The sequence below is a fragment of the Brachycentrus maculatus genome, unplaced genomic scaffold, assembly GCF_059751285.1.
Source record: "Brachycentrus maculatus isolate JH-2025_06_01 unplaced genomic scaffold, ASM5975128v1 h1tg000478l, whole genome shotgun sequence".
Lineage (NCBI taxonomy): Eukaryota > Metazoa > Arthropoda > Insecta > Trichoptera > Brachycentridae > Brachycentrus > Brachycentrus maculatus.
This window is the reverse complement of record NW_028281225.1, coordinates 329,640-347,272: the sequence shown is the minus strand read 5'-3', so window position 1 is coordinate 347,272 and position 17,633 is coordinate 329,640. Positions and strand designations below refer to the sequence as shown.

The following is a 17,633-nucleotide window of genomic DNA, read 5'->3' as shown; positions in this document are numbered from 1 at the left end:
AAGCCCGGATAATATGAAAATCGTCATATTTTACTTTATCTATGTTGAGAACCCAGAATTTGTGAACAAAGATTCGAACCCACTTATAATATTGTCAAAATTTTCATGTTTATAATGGTACAATTAAATGGGATTAAAAATGAAAATAAAACAACGTCTAACACTAATCGTGTTTACATGAATTTTCTCGTTAATCAATATAATCACGACTAGTTTTCACTTATTTTTTTGTTTATCAATATAATCGCGACTAGTTTTCACTTATTTTTTTGTTTATCAATATAATCGCGACTAGTTTTCACTTATTTTTTTGTTTATCAATATAATCACGACTAGTTTTCACTTATTTTTTTGTTTATCAATATAATCGCGACTAGTTTTCTCATTTTAAACTTTTTTTTTAATTACAATTATTCTTTTCAAACGATTAGTCTCTTTTAGTACATAACGCAAGTTTTCCGGGAACATGCCAAAAAGATTCCGATTCAAAAGCGCTTTTAGGGGGGACGCTCTATAATTTATGTGATATTGTCCTTAACCCGGAAGACTTTAGGGCGCCTCCTATACAAAGGGTTAATTAGAGTCAATAAATATGACGTAACACTCTTTAAAACAGGAGATTTATTTAAAACAACCAGCTGTATCTTTTCAAATTTCAATGTTTCTGGTTTAAATGTTTTAAAAATATGAAATGCATAATAACTTTTTATGTATTTTAAGTTTTTTACTGACATTTCTTGTTGGATATGTATTTAATATAATAAAATATAAAGTATATAGTTATTTCAATAAACATACCAGTGATTGGGTTTTTTTGGTATCGAGAAAACTCGGTTATTGGTCAAATAAAATAAATGTGGGAGCAACTATAAAAACTATTTTATGTATTAATTTTTAAAATCAAACACGTATTTTTTGAGTCTACTTAGTTGTTGACTACCAACTTAGTTGACTCAAAGAATCTGTGTTTGATTTAAAAATTATAAGTACATAAATTAAAATGGAGCTCTGCAAATTAAACGCCAAATCAATAAATAATTATAAAAACTATCACTGGTCAAATAAAATACATGAAGAAAAAACTGTATTTGTCTTCTACTAACTCTTATCCGCACCCAATGGTGCATAAGGCACTGAATTGTATTGATGCAGTGTTATCTTGATCCTCTCTTACATTAAGGCAAAGTGATCTCTCAGATTACATTAGAGTGTAATATACAATTAGAGTGTGAATTCACTAATATATATATATATATATATATATATATATATATATATATATATATATATATATATATATATATATATATATATATATATATATATATATATATATATATATATATATATATATATATATATATATATGTATATATATATATATATATATATATATATATATATATATATATATATATATATATATATATATATATATATATATATATATATATATATATATATGTTTTCACCCCCCCCTGTGTGATTCGAGCCCGGGACCTTCAGTACGGTAGCCGAGCGTGCTAACCATTACACGTCGGGGGCGGACAAAAATCTTTAGTTTTCCCTTTTCTTTGACCCTCTTTGGATCTAACGAGCGATAATTAATCGACTATATTAGAAGTGTGTCCTTCCTTTTTTTCTTTTCTATTTGACTGAGCCAAAGCAACGCGTGGCCGAGTACATCTAGTGTTTGAATATTTTTGATGTTTTCATGACCACTCAAGAATTTATTACATTTCTGAAGAAATTTGAGATGATCTGATAAAATTTTAATGAAATGGTTGGATACGAAATTCATAATAGGATGTTATTAATCCTTTAAATAAGGAATCTTCCTCTTTATTAGAGACTTCTTACGAAATTTAAAGGTCAAATTTAATAAAGTTTTCTGTTTCAGTGAATATTGAAAATTAATTATCCTGAAATATTTTGAACTCTCTCGACATTATCGACCCTTATTTTCTTCTCCAATTTAAAAACGAGATAATCAATTTAGGTATTGAATCAAAGTTTAACCTTTGAGTCATATTTTTTTTGAAAATAAGCTAGTTAGAATAAATCAGGAAATTTTTAAAACTGTTTGATATATACTGCATGTTACAGACAATTTTATTAGGTGAGCCTTCATTTTTAAACTTTTTTTAAAATATTATTTTATTATTAAATTGCAAAGCCAGGTCTTTTTTTAGTTTGTAAAACCGAACTGGCTGTAATCATTACTAGTTTCAAAAATTATAGATGTTCCTATTTATAGTTGAAAATACAAACTGATCGTGTTCACATTTCGCTCACTCCTTTCAACAACGTCATATATCAACGTTTTTAAAGCTTACCAAAAGCTTACCTTTCACGCACTCCTTACACCATATGAAAATACGATTTGAAAAAAATGATTTTAAAAACTCCTAAAAGTTTTTTTTTATGCATTGCGTAGCGAATACGTCAACTCCGAATGACGCATTTTGGTAAGGGAAAGGTAATTAACCATGAGTATTTCAATGTTTTAGAATTTAGTGCGTAAACCTTGATGATGACAAGATTCTTGTCGAAACCGGTTGAATAAAGTGTACCAATAAAAAGTGGTTAAATAAAGTTGTTTTATTTGATGAAATTAATAAAATGTGACACAAAGTATCTGCGAAAAAATATAATTAATTTTAAATGTATTCATTTTACAATTTTGCCCGAGAAATCGTTTTAGAAGAAAACTACTTTTTCAGAAACAGGCAATTATTTGCAATAAAGATCATTGCTAAATTACTTTATAATTATTTAAAAGTATTATATGTTTTCATGAATTCATGAAATAAATTATGCTTTTCAATGTTCCGCAGGCTTCCCGGGATTTTCAGGTTAGTTAAATTAGAAAAAGCACTCAATGTATTCACTTAATTTATTTTTTAATAAACCCCTTTCAATAATACAAAAATAATGCTTTTATTATATCGCGCCATGCGTACATGCACAAAAGATGCTTTTTATATATTTTTTTTAAATCAATGTTCAGTGGAATCTCGATGTAACAAACCTCCATATATAATAATCTATCCATATTATTTTTTGACGTCTCATCAAAATTGAAGAAGAATGTGGAAGTCTGGGCATTTACGGGGCTGACGACCGTCATAGTCTGTTTATAGTGATCACTTTACACACGTGTAACATTCACCAATTCTACCCATTATCGACAACCACACTGCTCAAATTCTTGGAAGTTCTGTATATATGAACCAATTTTGAAATATTGTTCTTGAATCTCTCCGGTTAACATTTATGTTTAAAAGATTTGTCTATCTTTAGATAAAATTTTATGAAATAGAGAATTTTCACATTTTTTTAGATTTTTTTCAGTATTAAAAAAAAACACGAGACGCAAATCGATAATGATGTCATCTTTATTTTTTTACTTATCCTCGCTCTCTGATTGGCCGATGTGGGTCAGAAGGCAAGTTCCATGAATATAGCGGAATTCGAAATACAACACTGTTTTAAAGTATTTTTTAGCAGGGTTTTCAAGTAAATATGTAAATACTTTAAACAATAGAACCCACAATTGGCATTCCGATAGAGTATTTATTTTAAAATCTTATAAAATTGGATCTGGCGGGTTTTGGAAGCAGGCGAGACACATACTCGTATAGTAATGATATGTAAAAAAAATTCATACATATTTCAATAACGTTTTTTATTTTTTTTATTTTTCACAGTTCACATTTTATCGTTTTAACGAGATTGAATTCCATAGATTTAGTTATACAGTGGTCCACAAACATCAGAGTGACCCTCAATATAACACGTTTTAAAGCCATCCAAACTTCAACACAACAAATCACTCAATAGACTCATTTATTTTAAAACCCCTTGAGATTTGTTATGTCAAGGTTCCAATGTTTAAACAGCATATGTGGTTTCAAAGTGAAAAAAAATAGTTAAGTATATTTTTTGTACATGCTAATATTTGTCTATTTTAACTTTTCACAAGCTTAAGGTACTACACTTAGGGAATGCTCCCTTCCACACCCGAATCATATTAAACTTCCCTTAGTTCTTCTCAGAGACAAAATTATATATATATATATATATATATATATATATATATATATATATATATATATATTCTTAGCACCCCACAGTGATATATCGAATAATCTGCATTTATACCAATTTCCTTAAAAGTTTAAAATACCCTCATCCCCCCTCACTTCAAACGTTACTTAATTACTCACCTTAGTATGAATATTTCACAGTTTTAGATTAAGTATTTGTCAATCTCTGAAGATGACAAGTTTCATGTCGAAACCGGTTGGAAACATAATGATTTTTCAGATTTATTATATGATATGATTAATTATGTGTTTATGTGATGTCTTATTTTGAAAATATGACAAAACATGAGCTATGTGACAAATCCTGATTGACATAATATATCAAATCTATTGTGTGTGTTGTATCGATGTATCTATTGTATTGCTTTTAGGGATCAATCTGATTAGTTTATTATATTATTAGATTAAAACCAATATTTTCAGCTTTTCCACTTTATTTTTATTTGACCAGCGACCGAGTTTCGTCGTTACCAACATCATCAGACTGGTGGGAGGCTATACAAATTGTTATGTTATACATAAAACAAGTCAGGAGTTGATAACCATGATTTGATATAATTTTATTGAGAAATTAATTTAATTTGAGTAAATTTAAGTATTGTATGATATTTAAAAAAAAATTATAAATATCATACAATACTTAAATTCACTCAAATTAAATGAATTTCTCAATAAAATTGTATCGAATCATGGTTATCAACTCCTGCCTTGTTTTATATATAACATAACAATTTGTATAGCCTCCCACCAGTCTGATGATGTCGGTAACGACGAAACCCGGTCGCTGGTCAAATAAAAATAAAGTGGAAAAGCTAAAAATATTGGTTTTAATCTAATAATATATTAAAAATGCAATTCCATCACGAAGTGTCAGTGGATAATATAAATGATTAGTTTAGTATTAACTAAACATATCAACTATAATTTTAAGACATATAAACTAAATATTCTATAAATCCTTGTTCATAATAGGCAAGGAGAATTTACCAAGGCAACTGATGATTATTTTTTTTCAAAACTGGTTGAAGAATAGTACTTAAAATAAATGTGGATGAAAAAGTTTCTACGAGTTCTAGTTTAATTTAATAAAGATTAACGATTTTTTTTTTAATAACAAAAAATAATAAATAAAAACTCTTACCCGCACCCCAATGGTGCATAGGGCACTGTGTCATATAAACGCAGTGTTATCTTGATTGTTTACATATGAAGGAAAGTTGATCAGCCCTCCGCATCAGGTACCAGTCCAGGGTAGTATTGAATAAATATAACAGTGAAAAAATCACTTATATTTATTTTACACCCCTCGGAAATCGAACCCGGGACCTCCAGAACGGTAGCCGAGCGTGCTGACCATTACACTACATAGGCTGACATTTTTTAATAAAGGAAATTTTATTCATATACATTAGCTTATATATTGGCATGTTTGAAATTTTCACTGCTTGAATATTGTGAACCTTTTTATATATAGTACGCAATCCTCACTTATCTGTATATTTTGTAAAACTTTAAAAACCTTTCTGTAATAAAAACCTCTCGCAAATAGTCGAAAATAATTAACAATGCATATAAATTATATACTCTCGAAACGTAATGGCCATTGTGGAAAATAATTGTAACGAATTTAGCCAAAAGTTTGTGAGGGGAAAATTGAAAACATTTTTTAAGGGTGTACGCTCAGCCGAGCGTCTATCGAGTGTTAAAAATACCGTTTTTTTTATACAAAATCGTCCCCAAACACATGATACTCGATAACTGCAAAATGGCCACATTCAATTTTATACCATAGATTCAGTTATATTCTGAAAAAGCTATTTTGGACCAGACTTTAAAAAAAAACTATTATTCACATTCACAATTTTTTACTACTACTACACACACACACATACATTTCATTCAAACCCTTATCCGCACCCCAATGGTGCATAGGGCACTGCATCATATAAACGCAGTGTTATCTTGATCATTAGCACATGAAGGAAAGGTGATCAGCCCTCAGATCAGTCCAGGGTAATATTGAATAAATATTAGAGTGAAAAGATCTCTTAAATTTATTCAACCCTCCCTGGGAATCGAACCCGGGACCTCCAGTACGGTAGCCGAGCGTGCTGACCATTACGCTACGGAGGCGGACACACACATACACATCAATAATGTTAATAAGAATTATCTCTCAATTGAAGGATGTAAAATTCGTTCAAATACTATTCGAATAATGAACTGCTTTATTTATAATTTAAAATACAAATATTAATATACATTTTACAATACAACTATTTATTATAAGAAGAACTTTAAATGAGCCTCATATGAGGCCTTCTAAAATTCCATAAAATACGTATTAAAAAAATATTGGCTTGTGACATGTACAATTATTTTTCTTTTAAAAACGAGTAAATTAACCTTCTATGAGGCCTTCTTAAATTCAAAAAAATATATTTAAAAAAAGAAATATTGGCTTCTGACATGAACGATTATTTTTCCTTTATAAACACGTATATAAGCTTCGTTTGATGCCTTCTAAAATTTCAATAAAAATAATTTCATAAAAAAAAGAATATTGGCTTCTGACGTGTACAATTATTTTTCCTTTATAAACGAGTATGAGACCTTCTAAAATTACAATAAAAAAATACCTTAATAATGAAATATTGGCTTCCGACATGTATGAGACGCTTTAGCTCACATGTTTGATAACATATAAAATAATATGTATTTTTTTACAAAAATGTTAATATTATTAGTATATAACCACTCACCGAGATTTTTATGTCTACCGATTTCGAGACGTACTCGTCTCTTCGTTAGGACAATCACCACCACAGCCTGCAAACATTACCACCCTTCACCACCATGGCACCATTTATGCATATAACACCATTTTTTTATATGCATAAATGGTGTTATGTGGATTGTCCTGACGAAGAGACGGGTACGTCTCGAAACCGGCAGACATAAAAATCTCGGTGAGTGGTTATTTAGTGATATTTTTAACATTTTTGTATAAAAAAAGTTAAGTAAAAATGACTTACCACAAAGTAAAAGCTTTAAATATTAATATTATTGAGAACACCTTTTTAAATATTTGTATTCATCAAAACTTGCATTGCATTTTAATTTCAGTACCTAAGTAACTAATACATACTCGTATAGTAATGATATTCTAAAAAAAAATACATTTTTCAATAACGAACCAACCACAAAGTTAATGCTTTAAATATGAATAATATTGAGAATAATACAATATGTATTATTTTTTGACATCTCATCAAAGATGAAGAAGAATATGGAAGTCTGGGCATTTACGGGGCTGACGACCGTCATAGGCTGGTTTAAGTGATCACTTTACACACGTGTAAAATTCACCAATTTTACCCATTATTGACATCCACACTACTCAAATTCTTGGAAGTTCTATATATATGAACCCATTAAGAAACCTTGTTCTTGAATCACTAGAGCTTCACTAGAGACATCTATTGGTGAGATGTAAAGAAGCTTTTTATCAAGCAGAAACTCTTATATTAGTATGTGAGGTCCGAATCCTGGATTATAATCACACACATGAGAAACGCCAGAAAATAACTTTTTTATTTTTCATTATTAAAGCTTATAATTTGACCAGATCACATCAATAGATGTCTCTAGTGAAGCTCTAGTGATTCAAGAACAAGGTTTCTTAACACCTAAAGCGCGATGGCCTCAAACAAAACGCGCCCAGCGGTGGTGGGTCTGATCTGACCCAGTACAGAAATCGCCTTTTAGGCGTTTTTCGTCGGGTTTTTATATTTTATATATTATTCAAAATAGCCTACATAGCAATAGAATAATGTGTCATAAGTTTTGTATGAGAATTTTCAAGTTTTTGATAGTTTTGAAATTAAATTATCCAAGCGCATAATTTTACATCCAAACGCGACAGCGCGCTGCGGCTCACTACCACAGACTAACTAATTTATATACTCGCTACTACCACGGAGCATGTCACACGCGCATGTAGCATGGTTGGCAATAAAGCAGTGATTGTAAACATTTTTATTTTTACTGAATTCAAATAATTTGTGTTTTTAATTTTATAACTATATTTTAAGTCAACATCATAACAGATAGAATTATTAACAAAATGCAACTAAGTAATTATCTTCAAATATAAAACGTGGCAGTTAGCTCCAAAAACCACAAAATGATTCTAGGATTTTGAGTTAATATTTCAAGATAAATTTTTGTCCATAATGCAATTAAAATTCATTTTAAATACAGTGAAAATATTTAAATTTTCATTGAAAAATATATACGGAATTGCTAAAAATGGTGTAAATATTCATTTAAAGTTCGCCATTTCTTACATAAACATTTTGCGGGTTTTAGAAATTATGAATACAATTTTGTACGAAACCAAATAAAACTAATTATTATAAAAATTTTATATACAAGTTCGTTAGACATAATAGGTATGATATTTATTTTTATTATTGACCAATAAATTATTACCAAAAACTAAGAGGACAATCGGTACTTTTCTTGTTGAAATCGATGTTTTTATCACTTACTGACATTTCTTATAAAACCACGTTTTCCGTTGCACTTTCAAATTCTGAATCTAAGGTTTTTGAATTCTAAATCACTGTCATCTGCACTATTCTCTCACTTTTCTTTCACTTTTAGAACTGTCCAAAAGTCGTTCAATCTCGTCATGAGATAATTATTTTTTTCCTGCCATTGTGGTAAAGTGTCGAAAAGATTTAAAAAAAATAAAACTAGAAATCGTTCAAATATAAAACAGTTTATTGTGAAGGTCTGCGTTTTGTAATATTAATATTTTTTAAATGTAGATTTACCTTATAGTCTATATATATGATATTTAATCCGTCATACAAGTAAACAAATAAATCAGTTAAAAACAAATATAAAAAAAAACAATAAACGGAAACAATCGCCAAAGATTGACAATGTATGCTTTTGTTTTTGGGATTTCAAAATCACGGCAGACGGCACACTAACACATTGATAGCGAACAACTGACCTTACTCAATATGATTTTTGATATTTTATTTGTTCTTTTTTTTAAATAACTCATTTGAATCTGGTCCAATAATTTTCGTTTGTATCTCAATTTGTAGGTAATTTTTTGAAGAACGATTACATTCAAGGAAAACGACGTAAACAAATTACCTATTACGTAATCAATAATTTTCCGCGATGGTGGGTCTGACCAGACCCACCATCGCAGAGGAGGTGTTAATTTGTTCATATATATAGAACTTCCAAGAATTTGAGTAGTGTGGATGTCAATAATGGGTAGAATTGGTGAATGTTACACGTGTGTAAAGTGGTCACTTAAACCAGCCTATGACGGTTGTCAGCCCCGTAAATGCCCAGACTTCCATATTCTTCTTCATCTTTGATGAGATGTCAAAAAACAATATGAAAATAACTCCTGTAATTCGAGATAATCCAGATTTTGTGAACAAGTATTTGGACACACTTAAAATGTTATATACAATATGTATGTCCATACACTTTTTCTCTTCAAAAAAATACGCCACGTCTCCCCGTTTTGGTTTATAAAGATTACTATTCTTATATATATTTTTTAGAACTCCACATCACTTTTTCTCTGGGCTCGTAAGCGTAGATTGCAGCAGTAAATGTGAAAGTTCCTTATTTGAATATCTTTCAAATGGTAGCGATTTCAATTCGCTATGCCCGTTCCCCGGCTGGATCCATACAACGGAATGTGAGCTCTATGCGGAACGCGCCATTATCAGCTTCAATAAACCCGATACATTTCATTTATTACTTTCGACGTTCGCTAACTAGGCACTGTAATCAGAATGGAAAAGATTGTATCGATTTGGTGGGATTTTCATTGAACACTGAAAATCTTGCTATATTCTTCTAAATTCCATAAAAGCTGCATGATGGTAAAATATGAAGACGAAAAAAAGCAATATTGGTATAAAAATATTGTTAAAAAACTAACCATCACGCCGCTTCTCCGCAGGGGTAGGCAGAGAGAATAGAACGCCACACTACTCTGTCCTTGCAAACATTCTTCGCCTCTTCCACGTTCATGCATCTCCTCATACATACCCGCGGATTGTTTCGACTCCTAACCTGACCACTTTCAAGTATTTGGCATACTTGATTGTGCCAAGTTTTTCTCGGTCTTCCTTTGCTTCTTTTTCCAATTACATTCGCCTCATAAATTTAAAATATTGTTAAAAATCACAATTAGTTGTATCTTAATCTTTGTTCCAAGTAAAAAGTGATCTAGGGTAGTTTTGAATAAATACTAGTGTAAAAATCGCTTATATTTATTTGACCCCCCTTGGGAATCGAACCCGGGACCCCTAGTATGGTAGCTGAGCGTGATGAGCATTACACAGACCATTACCTAGCGACGGACAAAAATCATCATAGTAATTTGTATTATTATCATATTTAACAATACCTTTGTTTGTTTTTATAACTTTAATATAACGATATCAAGTCAAGTGAGGTAAGGTTGTTCTCGCTTATTGATTCCTGCCAGGTACTAGCATTATTCATCTCATATAAAAAACGAGGGGAGTTATATTATTGAATCTGGATTTTCTATTCTTCTTCTCTGCTTTTGGAGCAGACGACCATCAATATCCAGCAACTTTGACGTGGCGTTGACAGTAATTGATACTTACATAATACAGGCGCGACAAAAAATATGTAGCAAGCTTTATTTTTCACCAAAATAATGTCCAACATCACTGATATTTTTATTTTATTTTATTGGAAGGAAGAACAACAGTTACAATATATGATAAATCAGAATACAAAAAAATCATGAGTGCCAATTACAGTTCTTCACAACTATGCACAAGAAAGATCTTTATATAAGAAGAGACATGAGACAAGGATGGGATAAAGAGAAAAGGAGATGGCAGTGATGGGAAAAGAAGAAAAGGAAAGGACAGGGAATAGAATTACCTTTTTAGGTTTATAAGATTTCGAACAATTTAGCTTTAAAGTTTGAAAGATTGGAGTAGAACATATCAAGGTGGGTACACCATTCATTGAATTTCCCACAACTTCGATAAATAAATAAAAAAATAATTAAATATAGATATGTTTTATTCTATACTTAATTTTATATATTGTCACATATGGCATCTCAACATATATTTTTTTCTACATAAAATGTTATATGGTTAAAAAAGTTATATTCATAATTTTAATTAATTTTCTACGCATTTTTATTTTTACAATCTTAAAATTAATAACGCAGTTCTCCCCAATAAAGAGACTAAGCTCTTGTGCTTGGAGAGGGACTTACACTTATTATTTATTGTTTATTTTTGTTGGAATATAATTTATTTTTATTTTAAAAAATGTGTTTTTTTGTTAGATAAATATGTTTATAAATATTTTTCGACATCTCATCAACGATGAAGAAGAATATGGATGTCTGGGCATTTATAGGGGTGACGACCGTCTTAGGCTGGTTTAAGTGATTACTTTACACACATGTAACATGATAAGATCTCAAAAAAATGAAAATAACTCCTGTAATTGGAGATAATCCAGATTTTGTGAACAAGTATTTGGACTCACTCAAAATGTTGTAAATGTTTAAAATTCATTTAATTTTTGTTTTCGCATTTAAATGTCATCATTTTTTACATCTGTGTTATCTTGATCGTTAACACATGAAGGAATGGTGATCAGCCCTCCGCATCAGGTACCTATCAAGGGTGATATTGAATAATAATTATAGTGAAAAAAATCGCTTAAATGAATATGGAAAAATAAAAATAAAATTGAATTCTAGGTATTAACAGGGTTCATGACCTGTCATAGGATGGTTAAGTGATCCCTTTCCACACTGTGACATTCACCATTCTACACATGATTGATAACCGCACTTCTCACAAACAAATTTTTAATTTGTTTTTAATTTGTTTTTTTAATTTGTTTTTTAATGTATACGCCTTAAATGTTTGTTTGTAATGTATATATTAATTATTGAATAAATTGAATTGAATTGAATTGAATTGAATTGAATTCTCAAAGTTTTAAAACTACACACATATCATAAATCTCATGACGCGTTTTGTGTGAGTTCACAGAACTAATCTATCTCTGAAGTTTTATAGGAAATCCAACATGTCATTTAAACCCAAGTAACAGCATAAATATCAAAATATAAAATTACATAATCTCCAATAAAATCTATCAAAATAGTTATGGAAGCCATTTCGTCATACTGCTTACCAAAAAAAAGTATTATTTCGCCAATATTTAAGTTTATACTACCAAAAACTGAAATACACATGCGAGATCACCCTGTATACGGTAGAAAGTAATTTCACTAATGCACAAATATGATCTGATGAGTAAACAAAATTTATGAATCAAAGTTAATGGATAAAATACATATTTTTCGCCGTACTATTTATCTATCAGCTTTGTAACTTAGAAACAGCGTTAGAACGATATAAGATGTTTTGTGTTTTCGTCAATATTTTCACAAAATTTACGCGTTTCAGTGAAAACATATTGTTGTAAACAATCTTTATGATAATAATAATGTTATTTTTTAACATCTCATTAAAGATGAAGACGAATATGGAGGTCTGGGCATTTACGGGGCTGACGACCGTCATAGGTTGGTTTAAGTGATCACTTTACACACGTGTAACATTCACCAATTCTACCCATTATTGACAACCACACTACTCAAATTCTTAGAAGTTCTATATATATGAACCAATTTAAAGAAGCTTTTTACCAAGCAGAAATTCTTATATTAGTATGTGAGGTCCGAATCCTGGATTAAAATCACACACATGAGGAACGCCAGAAAATACTATATAGTATTTGGACACACTCAAAATGTTGTAAATAATAATAATAGTTCGAATTGAAGATTAAAAGCATCGTTAACTTTGTGGTATGGTAATATTACACTCCCCTTATCATTCACAACGTTAACGATGAATGATAATGAGAGCTTTATAAAATATCATTCCAGCTAAATAAAGTGGTGAGCGAAATACTTACAGTATCTTTATATACGAAATACTTACAATATCAGATATATTTTCTTACAAAAATATGGTATATTAAGTAACGAAATTTAATAAAATGATAAACTTACTTACTAAACTTACTATTTTTTTGTAGGGATGTGGTCCCGTGGTTAGTGTCGCGGACTCAGAGTAAAATAAATAGGTACCAAACTCTTAAAGTCAGAGTTTGGTACCTATTTTTTTATTTTTTTATTTTTTTATTAGAAGGAAAAACAACAGTTTCAATATGTGATAAATCAGAATACAAAAAAAATCATGAATACCAATTACAGTTGTTCACATTTCGCTCACTCCTTTCAAGAACGTCATAAATCAAAAAAACTTGATTTTTTAGGAGAACGTTTTTAAAGTTTAAAAATATAATACAATGTTTTAAAAATAAATATCAAGCTACTGATTGATCTTTTTACTGTGCAACAGATCTTTTTAGGTAAAATCTGAAGGGTTTTTCTCCATTTGAAAAATATTAAGTTTATTTAAAATAATAATTAAACAATACTTTTTCTTCAAAATACAAAAAAACACTTTATGCCCTGTAGCGGGTAAATATTGAATTAAAAATATGCCCCTTTTGATGGGATATAGTACATTTTTTGGGCATTCCGAAAACATGCACAACTGAAAATTGACGATTTTTTATTTATGACGTTCTTGAAAGGAGTGAGCGATTTATGCATAGGAAAAGTCAATATATAAGAAGAGATATGAGATAAGGATGGGATAAAGAGAAAAGATGACAGTAATAGGAAAAGAAGAAAAGGAGAGGACTGGGAATAGAATTACCCTTTTAGGTTTATAAAATTTCTAATAAAATTTCTAATAATGAGCCGCTTAGGCACACAAAAATAGTATGAAATTGAAATATTTGTGTAAATAATAAAAACACAAATATTTATCTTTAAGATTTTTTTATTTTTAAACTGACCATTTGGCCGTTAAGGTAATAAATACTCTGTTTTTGTAAACATTCTTCGTTTCTTCCACATTTATATATCTCCGCAAGCTATTATTTCTACTCCTGATCAGACTCGCTTAAATATTTGAAATACTTGATTATACCAAGTTTTCCTCGGTTTCGTGATGGTCGTTTGACATATTCGTTTGAAAATGCCATAACTGGGCGAAACAATTGTCACAATATTAATTTTTATGTGGTTTTTAAATAATAAAATACAACTTAGTGGACTGAGAAAATTTGCGTTAGATTTAACAATTAATACATAAATTAAAATGGAGTTCTACAAATTAAACCACAAATCAATAAATAGTTATTATAACTTGTATTTCCAGGACGTGGTCAGGTTCGTAAGCACCATATTTTGTTAAATCTCTTACGAAACAAACTCATGAACTTTTCATTTATTTAGACACTCGTGTACGTATTTTTAACAAAGAATACATGGCACCTCGGTGCTTAATAAATTAAACATAATAATAAATAAAACCCTTACCGCACCCCAATGGTGCATAGGGCACTGCTTCATATAAACGCAGTGTTATCTCGATCGATTACACATGAAGGAAAGGTGATCAGCCCTCCACTTCAGGTACCAGTCCAGTGTAATATTGAATAAATATTAGAGTGAAAAAATTACTTATTATATTAAACCCCCCTAGGAATCGAACCCGGGACCTCCAGAACTGACCATGCTGACCATTACACTACGGAGGCGGACATAATAAATAGACATAATAAATCATGTGCTCAATATGTGCAACAAATGTTCAATGAATATTATTATTTTTAAATAATTCAAAATATATGACTAATCGTAGTCATACAGGAGAAAGTGACCAACTAACAAAACGTAAAATGTTCCGGGGGGTCATTTAAGTAACTTTTGCTTAGCAAGAAAATAAACATCAATGCAGTAAGTCATTTTTGACAAGTCAATATATTATACTTCCAAGTTTAAAATCCTTTGGGATTTTTTCAGGGCAATACAAAGCTAGTAAGATATCAAATAGTCAATGATCACGTTTTTGTAAAAAAAATGTACTTGGTCACTTTCTCCTGTATGACTACGATATATTCTAAAAAACAAGGATTTTACCTTTGGGATTTTTTCAGGGCAATATAAAGCTAGTAAGATATCAAATAGTCAATGATCACGTTTTTGTAAAAAAAAATGCACTTGGTCACTTTCTCCTGTATGACTACGATATATTCTAAAAAACAAGGATTTTACCTTTGGGATTTTTTCAGAGCAATATTAAGCTAGTAAGATATCAAATAGTCGATGATCACTTTCTCCTGTATGGCTACGAAATATTCATTTTTGCTTATTTGTTTATAAGTAATGTTTTTCTTTTTCCCAGGCAAGTTCAGGCAAGAGTTCCGGCGCTCGTTCTTCGAGTGCCGCTGCCTCGGGCTGGGCCCGGCGCGCGGCGCCCACTCCGCCTCTGCCGCCTGCGGCCGAGGCGCCTCCAGGGCCGGCACGCGCCGCAGCGACACGTGCAACAGCTACCGCCTCACGCACCTGTCCAACTGCGACCGCGACCGGACGCGCAACCCCGCTCGGAACCACACGTCCTTCGTGGAGAACAACAACCGGAAGCAAATCCGGTCGGACTCCGACAGCGAGAACCCCGCCACCAGGCTGACGGTCGACATGGACTCGGTGCAATGACGCCGGTTCGCCAGCACGCAGCAGCGACAGCAATACGGTGATTACGATCATTTCGCATATCCGAACGCACTCTCCGGTCAAGATTACCAGGACGACTCGAGTCAGTACCCCAACAGCTCCAAAAACCCGAAGTATCTCGCCAACAGCTCCAAAAACCCGATATACCTCGCCAACAGCTCCGCGCAGCACACCAATAACCCGAAGTATCACACCAACAACTCCGCGCAGTTCTCCAATAACCCAAATTATCTATCCAACAGCTCTGCGCAGCACTCCAAAAACCCGAAGTATCTCGCCAACAACTCCGCGCAATACTCCAATAGCCCGAAGTACATCACCAACAATTCCGCGCAGTACTCCAACAGCCCGAAGTATATCACCAACAGCTCCGCGCAGCATTTTGGTAGCATAAAATATCCTACCAACAACTCCATGGAGTACACCAATAATACGGGAGATTCAGTATTGTACTCGAGTAATACCCAGGACGTCGTGGTACTAATGAATGTGAATAATAAACGAAAGATCTTGGGAGAATCCAACAGCGCTCAGAAGCGTGGTGGTTTTTTTTCAAAAAAGAAAAAGTCTGTAAATTTTGAATAAGCTTAAGATTAAATTGCAATTATATTGGTAAGTAATTAAATATAGCTTCAATGAAGGGTAATTAATACATACCTTATAAGTGTTTAAATGTGACATTAAAAATGTAAGATATAATTATTAATTACATGTTTCATCATTTAAGGGATTACAAATATGTGTATACAAATAAAAATTTGAAAATAAATTTAAAAATTGCACTTAAGTTTTTTTGAATAAATATTATCTAATTATTTCAAGAATTGGATATATCTTAAGTATACAGTCTTGGATAAAACAAAACATCAAAAATCAAAAAAATTGCAAAAGAATATATTTATAAATTCCTTCAACTTGTTAAAGCATATTTTTTACGATTTTTTTAATTAATTATATTATTTAAACCTTTTTTTTCCAATAAAAATCAGACAGAAAGCTGTTAATGACTTCATTTTGAAGGGTTGTAAATAATAAAAACATATATTTTTTGTTTTTGTGAAAATTTTACTTTATAGGGATACATACAGTTCGTATATATGTATATATATATATGTTTATATATATATATATATATATATATATATATATATACATATATATTTATATATATTTATATAAATATATATATTTATATATATATATATATATATATATACATATTTATGTAAATATATATAAATATATATTATATAAATATATATATAAATATATATATATATATATATATATAAATATATTAATATATATATATATATATATATATATATATATATATATATATATATATATATATATATATATATATATATATATATATATATATATATATATACATATAAAAACATATATATATATATATATATATACATAAAAATATATATTTATATATATACATAAATTAACATAGTTGAATATAATGATTTAAATATGAAAATAAAACACTCATAAATCACTTAGTTTGATATAAATGATTAACATGACTAGTTTCGAGAACAAAATAGAAATATTCACATCAACGGGTTAAAATACTTCACCTATTGATGAAGACGTCTGTAGTTCTCAAGACTAGTCATGTTTACATTAAAAAAAAAACTCAAAAATTGTGTTTTACAAGTGTTTAATTTTTTTTATTTATTGGTTTACAAATTATGAACCTTAACTTGATTCCATTTTGTATTATATAAATAGTATTTTGAATGTGTTTGGTGGATTGTTATCCAGAGTTTTATTAGTTTATCAAAAAA

The 17,633-nt window shown here is 30.2% G+C and overlaps 2 protein-coding genes across 2 annotated transcripts in view; both read left to right on the top strand.

The window, feature by feature from the left end:
• LOC148302107 (orexin receptor type 2-like) overlaps positions 1–15,810 on the top strand; it is a gene marked incomplete at its 5' end in the record, with an annotated part of 53,051 nt that extends 37,241 nt beyond the window's left edge. Inside the window, one exon of the mRNA XM_088272159.1 lies at positions 15,500–15,810. Within this exon, the coding sequence (XP_088128285.1) occupies positions 15,500–15,810 (311 nt within the window). The remainder of the gene's footprint in view (positions 1–15,499) is intronic.
• Positions 15,811–15,813: 3 nt separating this feature from the next.
• LOC148302106 (uncharacterized) lies at positions 15,814–16,889 on the top strand (the record flags this gene model as incomplete). Its single annotated transcript, XM_088272169.1, has 1 exon — positions 15,814–16,889. A coding segment is annotated over one exon (600 nt), but the record flags the coding sequence as incomplete, so codon positions are not given.
• Positions 16,890–17,633: the final 744 nt, after the last annotated feature.